The 14,201-nt window shown below is 56.8% G+C and overlaps 1 protein-coding gene across 1 annotated transcript in view; it reads left to right on the forward strand.

Moving 5' to 3' along the window:
* The window catches only part of usp54a (ubiquitin specific peptidase 54a), a 41,731-nt gene that overhangs the window by 24,489 nt on the left and 3,041 nt on the right, over nt 1-14,201 (forward strand). Inside the window, 12 exon segments of the mRNA XM_062463701.1 lie at nt 3,875-4,024; nt 5,898-6,066; nt 6,203-6,382; nt 6,853-7,050; nt 7,494-8,133; nt 8,276-8,403; nt 8,851-9,012; nt 9,928-10,047; nt 11,549-11,774; nt 12,352-13,316; nt 13,477-13,598; nt 13,707-13,847. Coding sequence (XP_062319685.1) covers nt 3,875-4,024; nt 5,898-6,066; nt 6,203-6,382; nt 6,853-7,050; nt 7,494-8,133; nt 8,276-8,403; nt 8,851-9,012; nt 9,928-10,047; nt 11,549-11,774; nt 12,352-13,316; nt 13,477-13,598; nt 13,707-13,847 — 3,201 coding nt within the window.

Here is a 14,201-nt window from a genome sequence, read left to right on the forward strand (position 1 = left end):
CCACTGCCCTTCATTCAGATGGTGCACTACATCTCCACCACCTCCCTCTGGTGAGCAACACACACACACACACACACTTCAACTGGACCAACTGGATCTTAGCGGGGGGGCGGGGAGGGAGGACCTAAAACCACATGGGTTCAGACCGGTTGTACTGGTTTGGACCAGTCTGAGGTGTGTGAGTCAACGTCATGTTTTATGTGTCATGTACTCTGGTGAAGACCTGCTTCGCGTTAGACGGGCTGCGTGTCACAATAACCGCCCTCAAACGTAGCAGAATGTCTCAAGGGGGATTTCAAATCCCCCTTTCGGTGGGCCGGGTCAACCGACCCGTACCCCCCCTTCCCCCCCCACCCACCCAACACCAGCGTCGCCGTAGAGGATGAAAGGCCTCTCTCGTCTTCCGTAGCCTCCTGAGCGACGAAACAAGTGCCCCACCTCCTTCGTGTGAATGACACCCTTTTACAAGCAGCCAATCCTCTTCGGAGGCAGGCCGTGCCAGCAGGTTAAATAGCAGGTCGCCTCCAAACAGCCCAACTGCTCTTTCCATCAGTGTTTATGAGCAGCGCACCTCTTAAGTGACTCACCGAGGAGGAGGAGGAGGAGGAGGAGGAGGAGGAGAATCTCTCTCGTCTCCAGACTAGAAGGGCCTGTAGCAATCTGTGTTTTAGTCTCCCCCACTCCCACCATCTCAGTTTGACTGCTTCCACCCCCCCCCCCCCCACCCCACCCCCCTCCCCCGAGTGTCCTACTCCAGCGAACAATCCGCTGCTTGCGATGAGATGTCTGGACATTAATTATCCATGGCTTGAGTCCGGCGTTGGTGTACGAGGCTTCGGGGCCTGATGCTAGCGCGCGGTCCAGGGGGACGTCCAGAACGCACACGACACACGCTCGGCTGGTCTCCGCGGTCCCCCGGCTGGTCCGGGTCGTCAGACTGACTGCAGCCGAGAGCAATGAGAATCGTTAGGCCCAGCCACATCCACTCCCTATCGTAGACGACACACACACGCGTGCGGCGCACACACAAGCAATACAACCCGTGAGGTGACAACAGTTTACCAATAACAAGCACCGTTCCCCAGAGACCTTCTCACCTTCTTCCGTACACCCCCCCCCCCCAGTGCACCAGTAGATCCAGAACTCACCCTGCGGTGTCTTTGAGGTGTGCTCCTGCATGGTAGTAGTGAGCTCCCCTGAGCCCCTCGCTGCAGGAACGCACCTTGGAGTCACCTTGGAGACGGCGCTGCAGGCTAGCAGCCCCTGAGCGGGGCTCCCTGCTCGCCCTCACGTCAGCACCCGGGGCCCTAGGGGGGGCGGAGACGGAGCGGGTCGGCACTCTCTGCACCAATAACATAGGCTTAGTCATTCCGACCATCCTGCACACTCCGAATAGGGGGATTCAGAGAGACTTGTACTAACCTTCCGACCGCTGCATTAGAAGCGCTATTTCTCGGCAACCTGGGATGAAGTGTGGTTTCGTGCCTGTAATGTTTGCAAGAGAACTATGTGGACTGAGAACTGTGTGTGTGTGTGTGTGCTGTACAGTAACCAGGCAGTGAAGATGCTGGAGTGTAGAGAGAAGCCCACCCCAGACATGTTTGGAGAGCTTCTCCGCAACGCCAGCACCATGGGAGACCTGAGGAACTGTCCTGTGAGTCATCCAGACACACCAACACACACTACACTGCACGACTCCCACACTAGACTACACTGTAACACACTTTCACCTCCAGAATGTGTACTGGACTACAAGGTAACACACACACGCACGACATCTCACAAGTTTTATTGAAGAAAGATGTACTGGTTGTACTCTATGTACGTTGTCTGGAATCCAGATGGCAGACAGTCGATATTTGGAGGTCAGCCGGTCTCGGTCTGACCCTGAGGAGAGATGAAGAATCTGTGGGCACAAGTCCACGGCCCTCAGGGTGGTTCAACCGGAGAGGGGATCAAAGTCTTAAGTCTGCAAATGGAAAACATTACGCCGCTCAGACAGGGGCTTGTTGTTCAAAACCCTCCCAAGCCTCATGTTATCAAAGTCTGATACCTTTTGAAATAATTACAACATTCCCCTTTTTAGTCTTGTAAAATTCCATGTTTTGATTTCAGTTTTTGAGAAGCATCTTTGTTTTTCCAGTGTGGGCTGGCTTCTTGGCCCTTCTCTTCTCTCTCTGTGTGTGTGTGTGTGTTCGTCCGTGCGTGTGTGTTCGCGTCTGCCTGTGTGCGAAGCGCTCTGTGAAAACATCTCCCCTAACTCCCCAGTGCTGTGAGAAGTCTCCTCTGTTTATGGCGAATTTGGCGCGAGGACAATCGCTGCCCTTCGGGGGGCCCATAGCGTCCTCTGCTTTCAGACCCTCCACTTCTGGGAAGCAGACAAAGGAGGGGGGGGGCTCCAACGAGGTCAAGATGGCAGGTGCATATGGTGGCATGGGCCCCCCTCTTCACTTCCCACCCTGGGCCAACAGTTTCCCATCTCTCACGCACGCACGCACACACTCGCACACAGTCATTGTTTTGGCTGTCCTGGAATCAACCCCAATACTAGCGAGAGATAAAACCGGAAAGTGTGCCTTCAGCCTCGAACTAGATTGCGGATGAACGATGAGCCATGGTAACCTTAGCTACTATGACTGCTACTATTTGAGTTTAAGGGAGTTTTTCCCCCCGATTTGATTTATTGCACTCTTATTTTCGCTCGCTCCCTCTTTCTCTACCCTCCATTGTTTCCCACTCCCTGTTTCCTTTCCTCATCCTACTGTCTCGCTTCCCTCTTTCTTTGAACTCGTCCGTCTTTGCCTCTCCGTACTCTCATTTCCTGCCCCCCACCCACCTCCCTCTGTTTTGCTCCTCCTCCCCTCTCTCATTTCTCCATCTCGCTCTCCCTCTCTCTCCCTGTATAGAGTAACTGTGGTGAGAAGTTGCGTATCCGTCGAGTGTTGATGAACTCTCCCGAGATCATCACCATCGGCCTGGTGTGGGACTCGGACCACTCGGACCTGGCGGAGGACGTCATCCACAGCCTGGGGACCTGCCTGCGCCTGGGGGATGTAAGGACGCCCCTCGCACACGCACACACACGATCCGAGGCACCTCGTTACATGGTTTCGTGTTTTTATAGAAACACTTTGTACCCCCAGGGGCAGAAGTGGATGAGTGGTCCCCTGAGGGCAGCTCACAACCACTGTCTTCTCTCTCTCTCTCTCTCTCTCTCTCTCTCTCTCTCTCTCTCTCTCTCTCTCTCTCTCTCTCTCTCTCTCTCTCTCTCTCTCTCTCCACTCTCCTTCTCTATCTCTCTCCTCTCTTCTTCCTCTCCCACTCTCCTTTTCTCTCTCTCTCTATTCTTCCTCTCTCTTCCACTCTCCTTTTCTGTCTCTCTCTCTCTCTCTCTCTTCTTCCTTGCTCTTCCACTCTCTTTTTCTGTGTCTCTCTCTCTCTGTCTCTCTCTCTGTCTCTGACTATCCCTCCATTATTCTTTTTCCATCCCTTTCATTTTCTATTGTCCTGTATGTACAGGCAGTAAAAGGGAATGACTATTTCAAAGCTCCTAAGCATTCATGAAAAGGGGGCTGTTTGGGTTCCAATCGTTGGAGAGTAGTTGAGAAGTAATGCTAGATAACCGTAGCTTGCACTACATGGCCAAAGAATGAGGGTTGTTCACTTCAATGCCCCGGTCAGCCGATCCTGGCAATGCCATCACAGACACGCACCCCCACTGTTCATGGGGAGCCAACTCTTGGATACATCGTCGGACACTTGTTGTCTCTCGTGCCCGTACGTGAGAAACACACACACTCACACACACTCACTCACACTCACTCCCTAACACTCACTCACCTTGCCTCCCTCTCTCTCTCTCTCCCGTCCCCAGCTCTTCTACAGGGTGACCGATGACAAGGCCAAGCAGGCAGAGCTCTACCTAGTGGGCATGGTGTGCTACTACGGCAAGCACTACTCCACCTTCTTCTTCCAGACCAAGATCCGCAAGTGGATGTACTTCGACGACGCGCACGTTAAAGAGGTGAGACGCACACCGGGACTGCTTCCTCCCCCCCCCCCCTCCCCCCCGCCCTGTCAATCACTAGAGGGTTAGAACAACATCCAATCTGGGTAGGTTCAGAAGATGTTTTCTGTGTCAGGCAGCTCCGGGGCAACGCCAGGTGTGTGTGTGTGTGTGTGTGTGATTGTGGTTTTCTCTTCCTCTTCTTCACACTTACGGTTGTTGCTTGTATGAAATATACATCAGCTTGTCAGGCAAGTCACCAGGGCAATGTGACTGGGATTTAAAACATGCATACAATGGTTTTTGAAATGCACTCTGAAGTGGTTTCCTTCATAGTTCTCCCTCTCCCACTTAGCCCCTCTCTCTTTCTCTCTCTTTCTCTGTGTCTACTGAGATACGCAGGCTCAATCTTTAATCAGGGAAATTCCGGATGTTTCTTAATTTATTTTGTTTGGAGGCCCTGAGGCTGTCCTCAGGCCCCCAGCACCATTAGTTTACATTATTCACCATAGCTTGTTGACTCACTCCCCGGGCCAGGGTTGTTAGTCAGTCTCCATCTTTAGTGTGAGCCAAACGGCCGCGGTTGGCGTGGTGACGGCACAGGGAGCCGCAGGCATCAGAGGATACAGCAACGACCAGGCGCTGTCACAGCCTCTCAGTACTCCAGGTTTTCCTGTGATGTCACCATCCCGGAAGGTGGACTTTAGCACGGTGTGAGGGCGATGGGGTCATCGGGGTGAGCTCCGATAGACTCATGCTGTTGTGCCAGGTCGGGTTTGGCTTTTTACCCTTGTGGGCCCGCTGAGGCATTGTGTGTCTGTGTGTGTGTGTGTGTGTGTGCCCACACGTCTGTGTATATTATTTGCTCTGCTGTGGTGGAAAGACCTGTGGGAGGGCGGGGGAGGAAATGACATCATTGTGTGTGGGCACTGGCCTCACCCGTCGGTCTGGCTCTCTCCCTTTGTTCTCCCTTTTCCATCTCTAGCCTCTCGTGAACCTCTCCTCTCCCCATCTCACCTCTTTTTACTTTTATTGTTGTTAGACTTCTCTTCCCATGACCCCCCCACACACCCACCCAGTACCCCACCCTACCCTATTCCCCTGAATAGCCTCATAATGGCCGCATGTTTTTGCTGGACACTGACTCCTGGACAGTTGCAAACAAAGCAGCTTTTTTCCTCTCTCTCCCCCCCCCCCCCCCCCCCCCGCCTGCTCTCACCCTGTCACCCCTGTCTAAGCCCACACGTGGACCACTCAGGGTTTGGACAAAAAGTATCCCGAAAACAAGGATATCCCTCCATTGTTTATCTGGCCAGCTGGACACAGTCAGGGTGGGGCCAACACACACACACACAGAGCCCACACAGATCATCCACCAGCTCTGTTCACGCTGCAGACCAACACACACATTCGCAATCTCTCTCTCACACACACACGCGCTCGCACACATCCAAGCACACCGCCACACACATTCTCACACACACAGTTGATACGATAGGGCCATCGGGACGTCCTGTAGCAGATTCCGGTGGAGGGCGAAACTGCTGGAAAACCAGGTCGGGGTAAGACCGTGTGGGAACATGGAACAAAGGCTCGCCTTAGAAGAACTACTTAGCTATCTGTCTTCGTTTGTTGTCTACTTAGCTCTTCAGAGACATTCCTCGCTCTCATTTAACTTGAACTGACGGTAATGTATTCCCGATCTTGACTAACTCAAATGTTTTGTTCCATTAAGGTTTTCTCTTTCTTTTTTTCTTTTTCTTTTTTTCCGTCTTTTTTTGGTCTTTTTTTGAAACACGATGCAATCTGATTCCTCGTGTTGTTTAAAAGCGTCGGTGACAGTGCCTCTGTGACGGCTGGTTTCCATAGCAGTTTCCCTGCGTGTCCACAGATCGGCCCTAAGTGGAAGGACGTGGTGTCGCGCTGCATCAAGGGCCACTACCAGCCCCTGCTGCTACTCTACGCTGACCCCCGAGGGACACCCGTGGCAGTGCAGGACCTGCCCTCCCGCCTCGAACTGCACAACTTCAACAAGTCCTACTACGACAGCGAGGACTCCGGTATGACACACACACACACACAGGCAAACCGGGGCCTCACATACAAACCTTGAAAAAAAGATTTTTCGGACCAATTCTTCATGGTTTTTGGCCCTGCCTTGTCTCATGACTGCGTGATTGGTGTCGTCCCGGCCAGGCCGCGAGCCGTCCATCTCCAGCGACACGCGGACCGACTCGTCCACCGACAGCTGCTCCTACAGGCACTCTCACTCCCACCATGAGTCCATGGCCAGCCACTTCTCCTCCGACTCCCAGGGCACGGTCATTTGCAACGCCGACCACGATGGCGCCTCCCAAAGCAGCCTGGAGACCACAGGTACAGGGAGGAAGGCACACTGACACACACACACACACACACACACATGCACACAAACCCATACACAGACACTTACTTACACACAAACATAAATACACACATACACAGGTCCATACACACGCAGAGAAAAACGCATGCAGACGTTACCTCACACGATTAAACATGTAATGCTCAAACTCGTTACAAACACGTCATCGCTCGCGTCCATACGCGCTCCCGAAGGACCGATTTAGTTCATGTGCTTTCACGTCAACACACACACACACACACACAAACACATTCACATGGGATTAAAAGGCTGTCATTCGAATGCAAACATTCACACTTAACACTTAACTGCTCGGTATCCACATAGGATTAGGCTCCACCCGGTCATGTTTGTCATGGAATATGCCATCTTGTCTTGCATGTTGTGACCATGTGGAGCGGTCAGTGATCATGTCCCCCCCCCCATGCTTCTCACCGCTAAGGCCAAGTGACGGACAGTGAGCCAGTGCAGCGCCACTCTCTGAGGAAGAGCGGGCCAGGGGACAGGAAGAGCGGGCCAGGGGACAGGAAGGGCGGGGCCGGGGACAGGAGGCGGAGCTCTAGCCGCCCGAGGCGCTCTGAGGAGAAGAGCCGCGCCTCCCGGGGCGACGAGGCCTCGTCAGCAGGTTACCACAGCGAGGGTACGCTCACACGGGCTCGACCAATCACAACGGCGGTACCGATGGGGGGAGGGGCGGGGGGGGGGGGGGGTCTCGGCACCAATCGCAAGCGTGACTTCTGTGTGAATCCAGCGTTGTGAAGGCTGTATCCTCTAGTTGCCATAGCAGTGCAAGGTACTTTTTATAGTTATAAGTATAGCTTAATGCCACAAGTATGTGTGTGTGTGGGTGAGGGGGCTAGTGACATTTTGTGACAAGGACGTGATGACGCGTATTTCTTCTCATGTTTATCTGGGTCTAGTATGAGAACAGCCAGGCTTTGACGTCGCACATCCATCCTCCTGGGTTTAACCCCGCCTCTCTCATTAAGCTGCATCGTCACCCTCCTAACGCCTTTATCTCCCCCCGCCCCCTCTCCCCACCTCCTGCGTCCGCCTCTCACTCCTCTCCCCTCTCGCTTCCAGGCGAGACTCTGAAGGAGCAGCAGGCTCCGCGCGCCCTCCCCAAAGCCTCCTCCAGCCGCCTCCGGGACCTGAGGGAGACCATGAGCAACATCATCCACAGCCGGCCCCTCTCCTCCTCCTCCGGCTCGGGCTCCACCCACCCTCCCCAGGCGGGGGGGCCCGCCGCCGCCTCCGCCGCCCACCCAGGCGCCTCCTCGGCCGCCGCCGAGACCCACGACTGGGAGGCGGAGAGCACCAGCAGCGAGTCCAAGTCCAGCTCGTCCGGGGGCCGCTACCGGCCGGCCTGGAGGCCCCGGAGGGAGGCCCTCAACATCGACAGCATCTTCACCCGCGAGAGGCGCCGGCAGGTGGGCTACAGCCCGCTGGGGGCCTCCCTCCCCGAGGACTGCGGGGCCCCCGCCGAGGGCCCCACGGGGTCGGCAACGGGCCTGGAGAAGAAGGCCCCGCTGATCAGCATGGCGTCGTCCTGGACCCTGCCCGCCCCCCGGGGCCGGGGCCGGGGGGGAGGCGGGGAGCAGCAGCCCCCCAGGCTGATCCAGAGGATGGAGAGCGGCTATGAGAGCAGCGAGAGGAACAGCAACAGTCCCGTCAGTCTGGACATGCCGCTGGGAGAGGGCTCCAACGCCAGCGCGCAGCACAGGTGATCACACACACACACATTGTGTGTATGTTTCTGTCCATTTACACAGACGTTTGTACACGTACGACAGTAAGTAGGGACACCAGGGTTGCGTGCCCCTCACATGACACCCCCCCCTTCCCTCCCTCGTGTCCTGGTCCAGGGACCCTGGGATGAAGAAGCCGTCCGGTTCGGGGCCGTCATGGCGGACGGTGCCCAAGTCCAAAAGCAGCTCTGCTCTTCTCCAGGACGTCAAGGCCTCCCGCAGGGGCAACAGCCACACAAGCTTAGGTAGGTCGGACTGTTGATGCGTGTGTGTGTGTGTGTGTGTGCGTGTAGCATAGTGTCTACCACAATGTGTGCGGCCTGAATCCTTTGATTTATTCCTATCCCGTTAGGGGATCCTCCCATTGTCAAAGTCATGTTTGAATAGTGTTTGAATGCGAGTGGGTGGTGTGTGTGTGTGTGTGTATCTGTGTGTACTCATTCCCCATATGACAGTCTGTCAGTGTATGTGCATAACGCAGTTACACCAAGGGCTTTGAGGTTTGAGCAGTTTGCTTATGTTAATCCCCCCCCCCCCCCCCCCCCCATCTGGGGACCGCGGCTGTATGATGAAACCCACCCGTCAAACCTCATCACCACCACGCTCCGCTCCCGAGAGACATCAAACAGTAAATGGACCCTTATGTCGACATTTACCGTGTTGCTCTCTCTCCGTGTGTGTGTGTGTTGCAGCGGGTGAGGGCCGCAGCGAGCTGGACGAGCTGCAGGAGGAGGTGGCCCGCAGGGCGCGGGAGCAGGAGGTCCAGAGGAAGAAGGAGAAGGAGAAGGAGGCGGCCATGGGCTTCAACCCCAGACCCAGCAAGTTCATGGACCTGGACGAGCTGCAGAGCCAGGGTAAGACCCAGGCCTCGTCCCCTGCCCCAGGCGTCGTCCCCTGCCCCCAGACCTCATCCCCTGCCGCCCCGACCTCATCCCCTGCCCCGGGCCTCACCCTCTATCCCAGGCCTCTGGCAGTTTGAAGCGGTCCACAGATCCCATGTAGAGCTCCCAGTAGTTACAAAGCCCCAACACGAAGCTAATACGTCTACCATCACTAGCATGTAACCTACCCCCACCCTTCACCCTTAACTTACCAAGGCCCACCAAGCCCAGGGGGCTCGTAGCATACCAACCCAGAACAGTCCGGTACAATCTACCAGGGAGATGTACCATACAGTAGGGAGTGTGCGTGTGGGAAGCAGGCCGGCCCCAGGTCCGGGGGGTGGGGTCACCCGGGTGTTGAGGCTGCAGCTGTTCCGCAGCGCCCCGCGTGGGCCCTCCTAATGGGGCCCCCCGCCGCAGCCACCCCTGAAAGGAGCATTGTCCCCCCGCACACAATAGGAAGCTTCCTCATTCACTGGCTCCACACAGGCCGCCGGACAGAGCGGGCCAGCGAAAAAGAGAGGGGGGGGGGTGGCTGGTCACAGCATCAGTTCATGAGAGGATGGGATAAAGAGCGAGTGTGTGTGTGTGTGTGCGTGCGCGCGTGTGTGTGTGTGTGGGGGGGGGGGGGGTGTTTATACAGTAGCCCCCGTACAGGGTGTGTGTTGTAGCAGTAGCCGGTTGCTCGCTTCGCAGTAGCCTGCGAAGCGAGCCATTAGTCTCGGAGAGGGCTCGGTGAAAATGACATGATGATCTGTAAATGCCACTGGTTTCCGGGAGCTCCTGTGGCGCATTTCAAACAGCTTTGCTTTGCGTGTCTGCGCGCGCGTGTGCATCTGTGCTCATGCTTCATGCCTGCGTGTGTGTGCGTGCGTGTGTGTGGCGTAGGCAAAGGGGACAGCTTGGAGCGGTGTGTGTCGGACGCCGAGCTGCTGCTCGACCAGTCGGTGCGCCTGGAGCAGGCGGGAGAGGTGGCCGCAGCGCTCTCTGTGGTGAACGAGGCCGTGTGTAAGTAGCCCAACCCCCTCCCCCCCCCCTCAACCTGCCCCCACCCCCCCTCGACTCCACCACCACTCTGCCTGCCTGCCGCCAGCACACGCACGCACACACGCGTTGCTAGCGCTCAGCGTCACCCTTGTGTGTCTGTGGATGTGGCGTGTTAGTCCTGCCGTTCCACACACGACGTACGCATGCCAGACAGGCGAGGTGGTGCGTGTGGCCTTCTTCAAACCCCTGACCAGGTCGACACTGACGTCAGGGTGTACTTCCGTTACAACCCCCCCACTGTTCTGGGTCCGACTACCATTTGTATTTATTTTGGGGGTAAACGGAAACCGTGGTAACCGCAAACACAACCTACAGGAGTTACCGGGGGACACAGATTACAGAGAGTCTGTAAACATTAACTCGGACTGTTCCGTCCTGTGCACACCCACCTGTCTCTGACGCTGGCACCAGGCCTGGGGTGTTTACCCCGTCACCATGGTTACCGGGCCACCAGGGCAGAGTGGGAGTGGTCAGGGAGGACACTATACAACAGGAGCTTGGAAGACTCTCCGAAGACCTTATTTATGACTGTGTGGGCTCTGTTATGTCAACATGGCCAAGTGTGTCTCAGTGGTGTGTGTGTGTGTAGGTGTCCTTGTTTTTTTAATCTTTATTAGACTGTGTTGATATGACCTTCACGGTTTAATTGTTTGTCAAAGGCGTCTTCCAGTCTGAATGTGAGTCGTGTTCTGACACCCCAGAGTTTTTCTTGGAGGAATGCTCACACACACCATCTCTTTCTCTCTTACACACACACACACACACACTAACACAGTGTTTCCCTTGTCAGGCACCCCAGTAAACCCTGTCTCACAAACCCGCGTCCTTGATCCTGCCTTTTAAGATCTACAGCTAGTCAAATTGAACATGACAAATAACATCGGAACTTTTGAAAGATTCAGCTTGCGCTTCACGCCCAGAATTGGACTCAAACAGCACATCAGAAAATGTATTGAGAATATCTGAGACATAAATTGCACCAAGGCAAGAGCTCAGCTTTAGAACTTTTATTTGAGTTTGTTTGGCTTGACATAATCCATTTTAATGAATTAATTTAATATTTTAACTCTATGATTTACCATTTTGCTAAAACGAAATATATTGTCACTGTGGATCTTAATTTGTCTAAGGCCTGTGTTCATCTCTGTGTAACACATACACACACACACACACACACACAACCTCCATGATACTTACCCAGTGTTGGCTTGTTTGTACCCCTCCCTCTCCCCCTCACCACTGTCCATCACTCCAACAGTCTAATCTATGATTTACATTTTGAGCAAAGTGTGTTTTTATCGCATGCCTCCCCCATAACTCAGCTCTTTATTTTATGCATTTTCTTTTCCTTTGTTTTCTCTTATCTGCTCTGCCCCCCTCCCCTCCTTTCTTTTTTTGGGGCTTTTCTTTCTCCCCCCCCCCCCCCCCCCCCCTTTCCTTAAATTTCTTTGTGCGACTGTAGCTAAACTCAGGCTTCCCATGCATGAGGGCGATGGGGCTAACACTCATAGCAGGACCGTGGCTGAGGCCCGCCTGCACAAGTGCATGAGGAGAGCCCGGGGCCTGCAGCAGCGCATGCAGCAGGAGAGCGCAGCGCCGCAGCCGGACCGCAGAGCTGCGGCCGCGTGGCGCGCAGAGGAGGAGCAGGAGCCGCCCTGCTGCCCCCCCTGTCCCCAGGGAGCACCCAGGTATACCACCTCCCCCCTCCCCTCTCTCTCCCTGCTGCCCCCCCCAGGGCCCCCGGGGGCCTGGATGAGAGCCTCTTCCATGGACACTCCCCCCCCCCCCCCCTGCTCACTTATGGAGCTCCACTCCACGTTCAGTCGAATCCCCGCAGAGCGCGTTGAGCCCACGCTGTACGGCTCGTCCGAAAAATACCAGGATATGGATGAGGTCCTCTTCACGCTTAGGGCCCAGACGTTCGGCTTCACCTGCTTTTCGGGGCGTGCGAGAGCGCCTCTCCTGTTTAAGCGTTAACAGGAACTGTGCTTCGTGGTCCGAGGTGCTGTCAGGGAGCCCCACAGCTTAGTGGTTGCTGCTGCGTAGACCAGAATAGCCCAAGTTGGTTTTCGCCGTGAGCTCTCTTTGGGGGGGGGGAGTGACACCCATCTCTTTCAGAGGACTGCTGAAGCACACCCTCGCACGCACAGTCACTCGTACACTCACATACACATGCACATACACGCGCGCACCCATTTCAGATGTAAACAGCATGTGCTAGCGTGTGAGTCAGCGTGTAACTTGGGCTCCTCTCCTCCTCTCCAGTAAACAGCCTGTCTCGGTCCAAGTACTGTTGACGGACACAGAGGAGGAACCGCCAGCCAACCAGGATGCAGCCCAAGGCCCGCCTTCACCTCTCCATGTCAAGCCCCTCCCCCTAAGCGCATACTCGCTCCCAGACGCCCAGAGCCACGACGACGCCCCCGCGAGCCCTCGTCCTACGGGGTCTCCCACAGGGGACGGCAGGGACTGGCCGGGCGGCTACGGTCCGGAGGGGAGGGAGCACTGGTCCCAGAGCGCCTGCTCCAGAGGGACTCCCCTCCACAACGTCAACCACGCCTCCCTCCCCAGCCTGTCTGTGGACGCCTGGGAACACGGCCCCAACGAGGGCCAGGCGGCCCACCATCTGCCCGACCGCCACAGGGCCCCCTCTCCCTCCCACTGGCACAGCCCCCCGCCGTCCCAGACGCCGCCCGGCCAGTGCCCGCCCTCTGGGTCCTCCTCCCCTCTCGGCCGTGGCCAAGACGAGAGTGGGCTTCCGAACAAGGAGGTGTCCTACTTCCGGCAGTCCTCCCTGGGCTCCGCCCAGCCGCCGCTCCCATCTCAGAACCACACCCTCCCTGCCTCTAGCTCCGCCTCCAGGCCGGGCCTGCCCCCTCCCGCCCCCGTGCGCAACTGGTCGTGCTGGAGCCTGGATAGGCCCAGCGACTCACCCCTCTTCCCCCCCACGGACCCCCCCCTCCACGGCGCCCTGCCTCCCCCCAGCCCGCCGCTACGGACCCCCTCTCCTTCCCCGGTCGACTACAGTCAAGGAGCACCCATACCCGTGGAGCGCTGGGCAGAGAACGTGACCCGGTACTACAACTCCCAGCATGCCACTGGCTGCGTGGGGAGCGGATCGCCCAACGAGGAGCTGTCGGAGCTGGATTCTCTGTACCAGGCCAGCTTGCAGGCTCCCAGCATGCCGCGGGCTTTGCGAGGAGTCAGCCCCCAGCCCGGCAGCAAAACACGTAGGTCCCCCCCCCCCCCCTCCCCCCTAACTCTAACCCAGTTTGGCCTGCGTTCACCAGGGATCTCTGTCTTGGAAAACAGGGTTCATCTATGTCTATTTGAAAAGTTGTGAGTGTTGGGACTTTTCGGTAGCTCTTACAGAAGTGTGTGTGTGTGTAGCTGCCAGGAAGATCCTCTCTGGCCTGGCCGCCCCTGGCCGCTCCAAGACCCCCACAGCCGAGATCGAGAGATACGCCTACAGAACGCCAAGCTACGCCAGCGGCCCCACGCCACACCCCAAGGTCAGCCCGTGTGCTAGTGTGGGTCTCACCCCGCGTGTTTTCATCATGAGTGTGTGTGTGTGCGAGCGCGCGCGCGTGGCTGTGTTAACCCCGTGCACGTGTCGGCAGCCCGCGTCCGGAGGGCCCAGCGAGCGCTCCGTGGCGGACGACGAGAGCTACAGCGCCGAGAACCTGCGGCGCATCGCCCGCAGCCTCAGCGGCACCGTCATCGGGGGCCGATCCGAGCACCTCGCCCCGTCACGCAGCTTTGTGAGTGTGACACGCACGCACACTTGTGCTCCACATCAGACCACTACATCCCGTTTAGGAACCACCTCAGGATGAGCACCGAAAACCAAACAAACACCCATTCAGCGCGTGCGGCCACAAACACACCCGCAGCGCTTCCTTACTGGGACTGGGAAAGGCCACAGCTGTCAGCGGGGCTCAGCGCCTGCCTGTATGTGTTTCCTTCCTCAAGCACATCAATACATCAACCCCACCCCCCTCCCACATCCCTTCACCCTCCCTCCCGACCTCATCCACAGAGCCACACCGCCATCTGGTGGTCGCTCGGTGCAACTGTTCGGCCGTGCGGCGCTCCTCCAGCCCCTAGCGGCGCCC

This window comes from Osmerus eperlanus, chromosome 6 (assembly GCF_963692335.1).
Source record: "Osmerus eperlanus chromosome 6, fOsmEpe2.1, whole genome shotgun sequence".
Taxonomy (NCBI): domain Eukaryota; kingdom Metazoa; phylum Chordata; class Actinopteri; order Osmeriformes; family Osmeridae; genus Osmerus; species Osmerus eperlanus.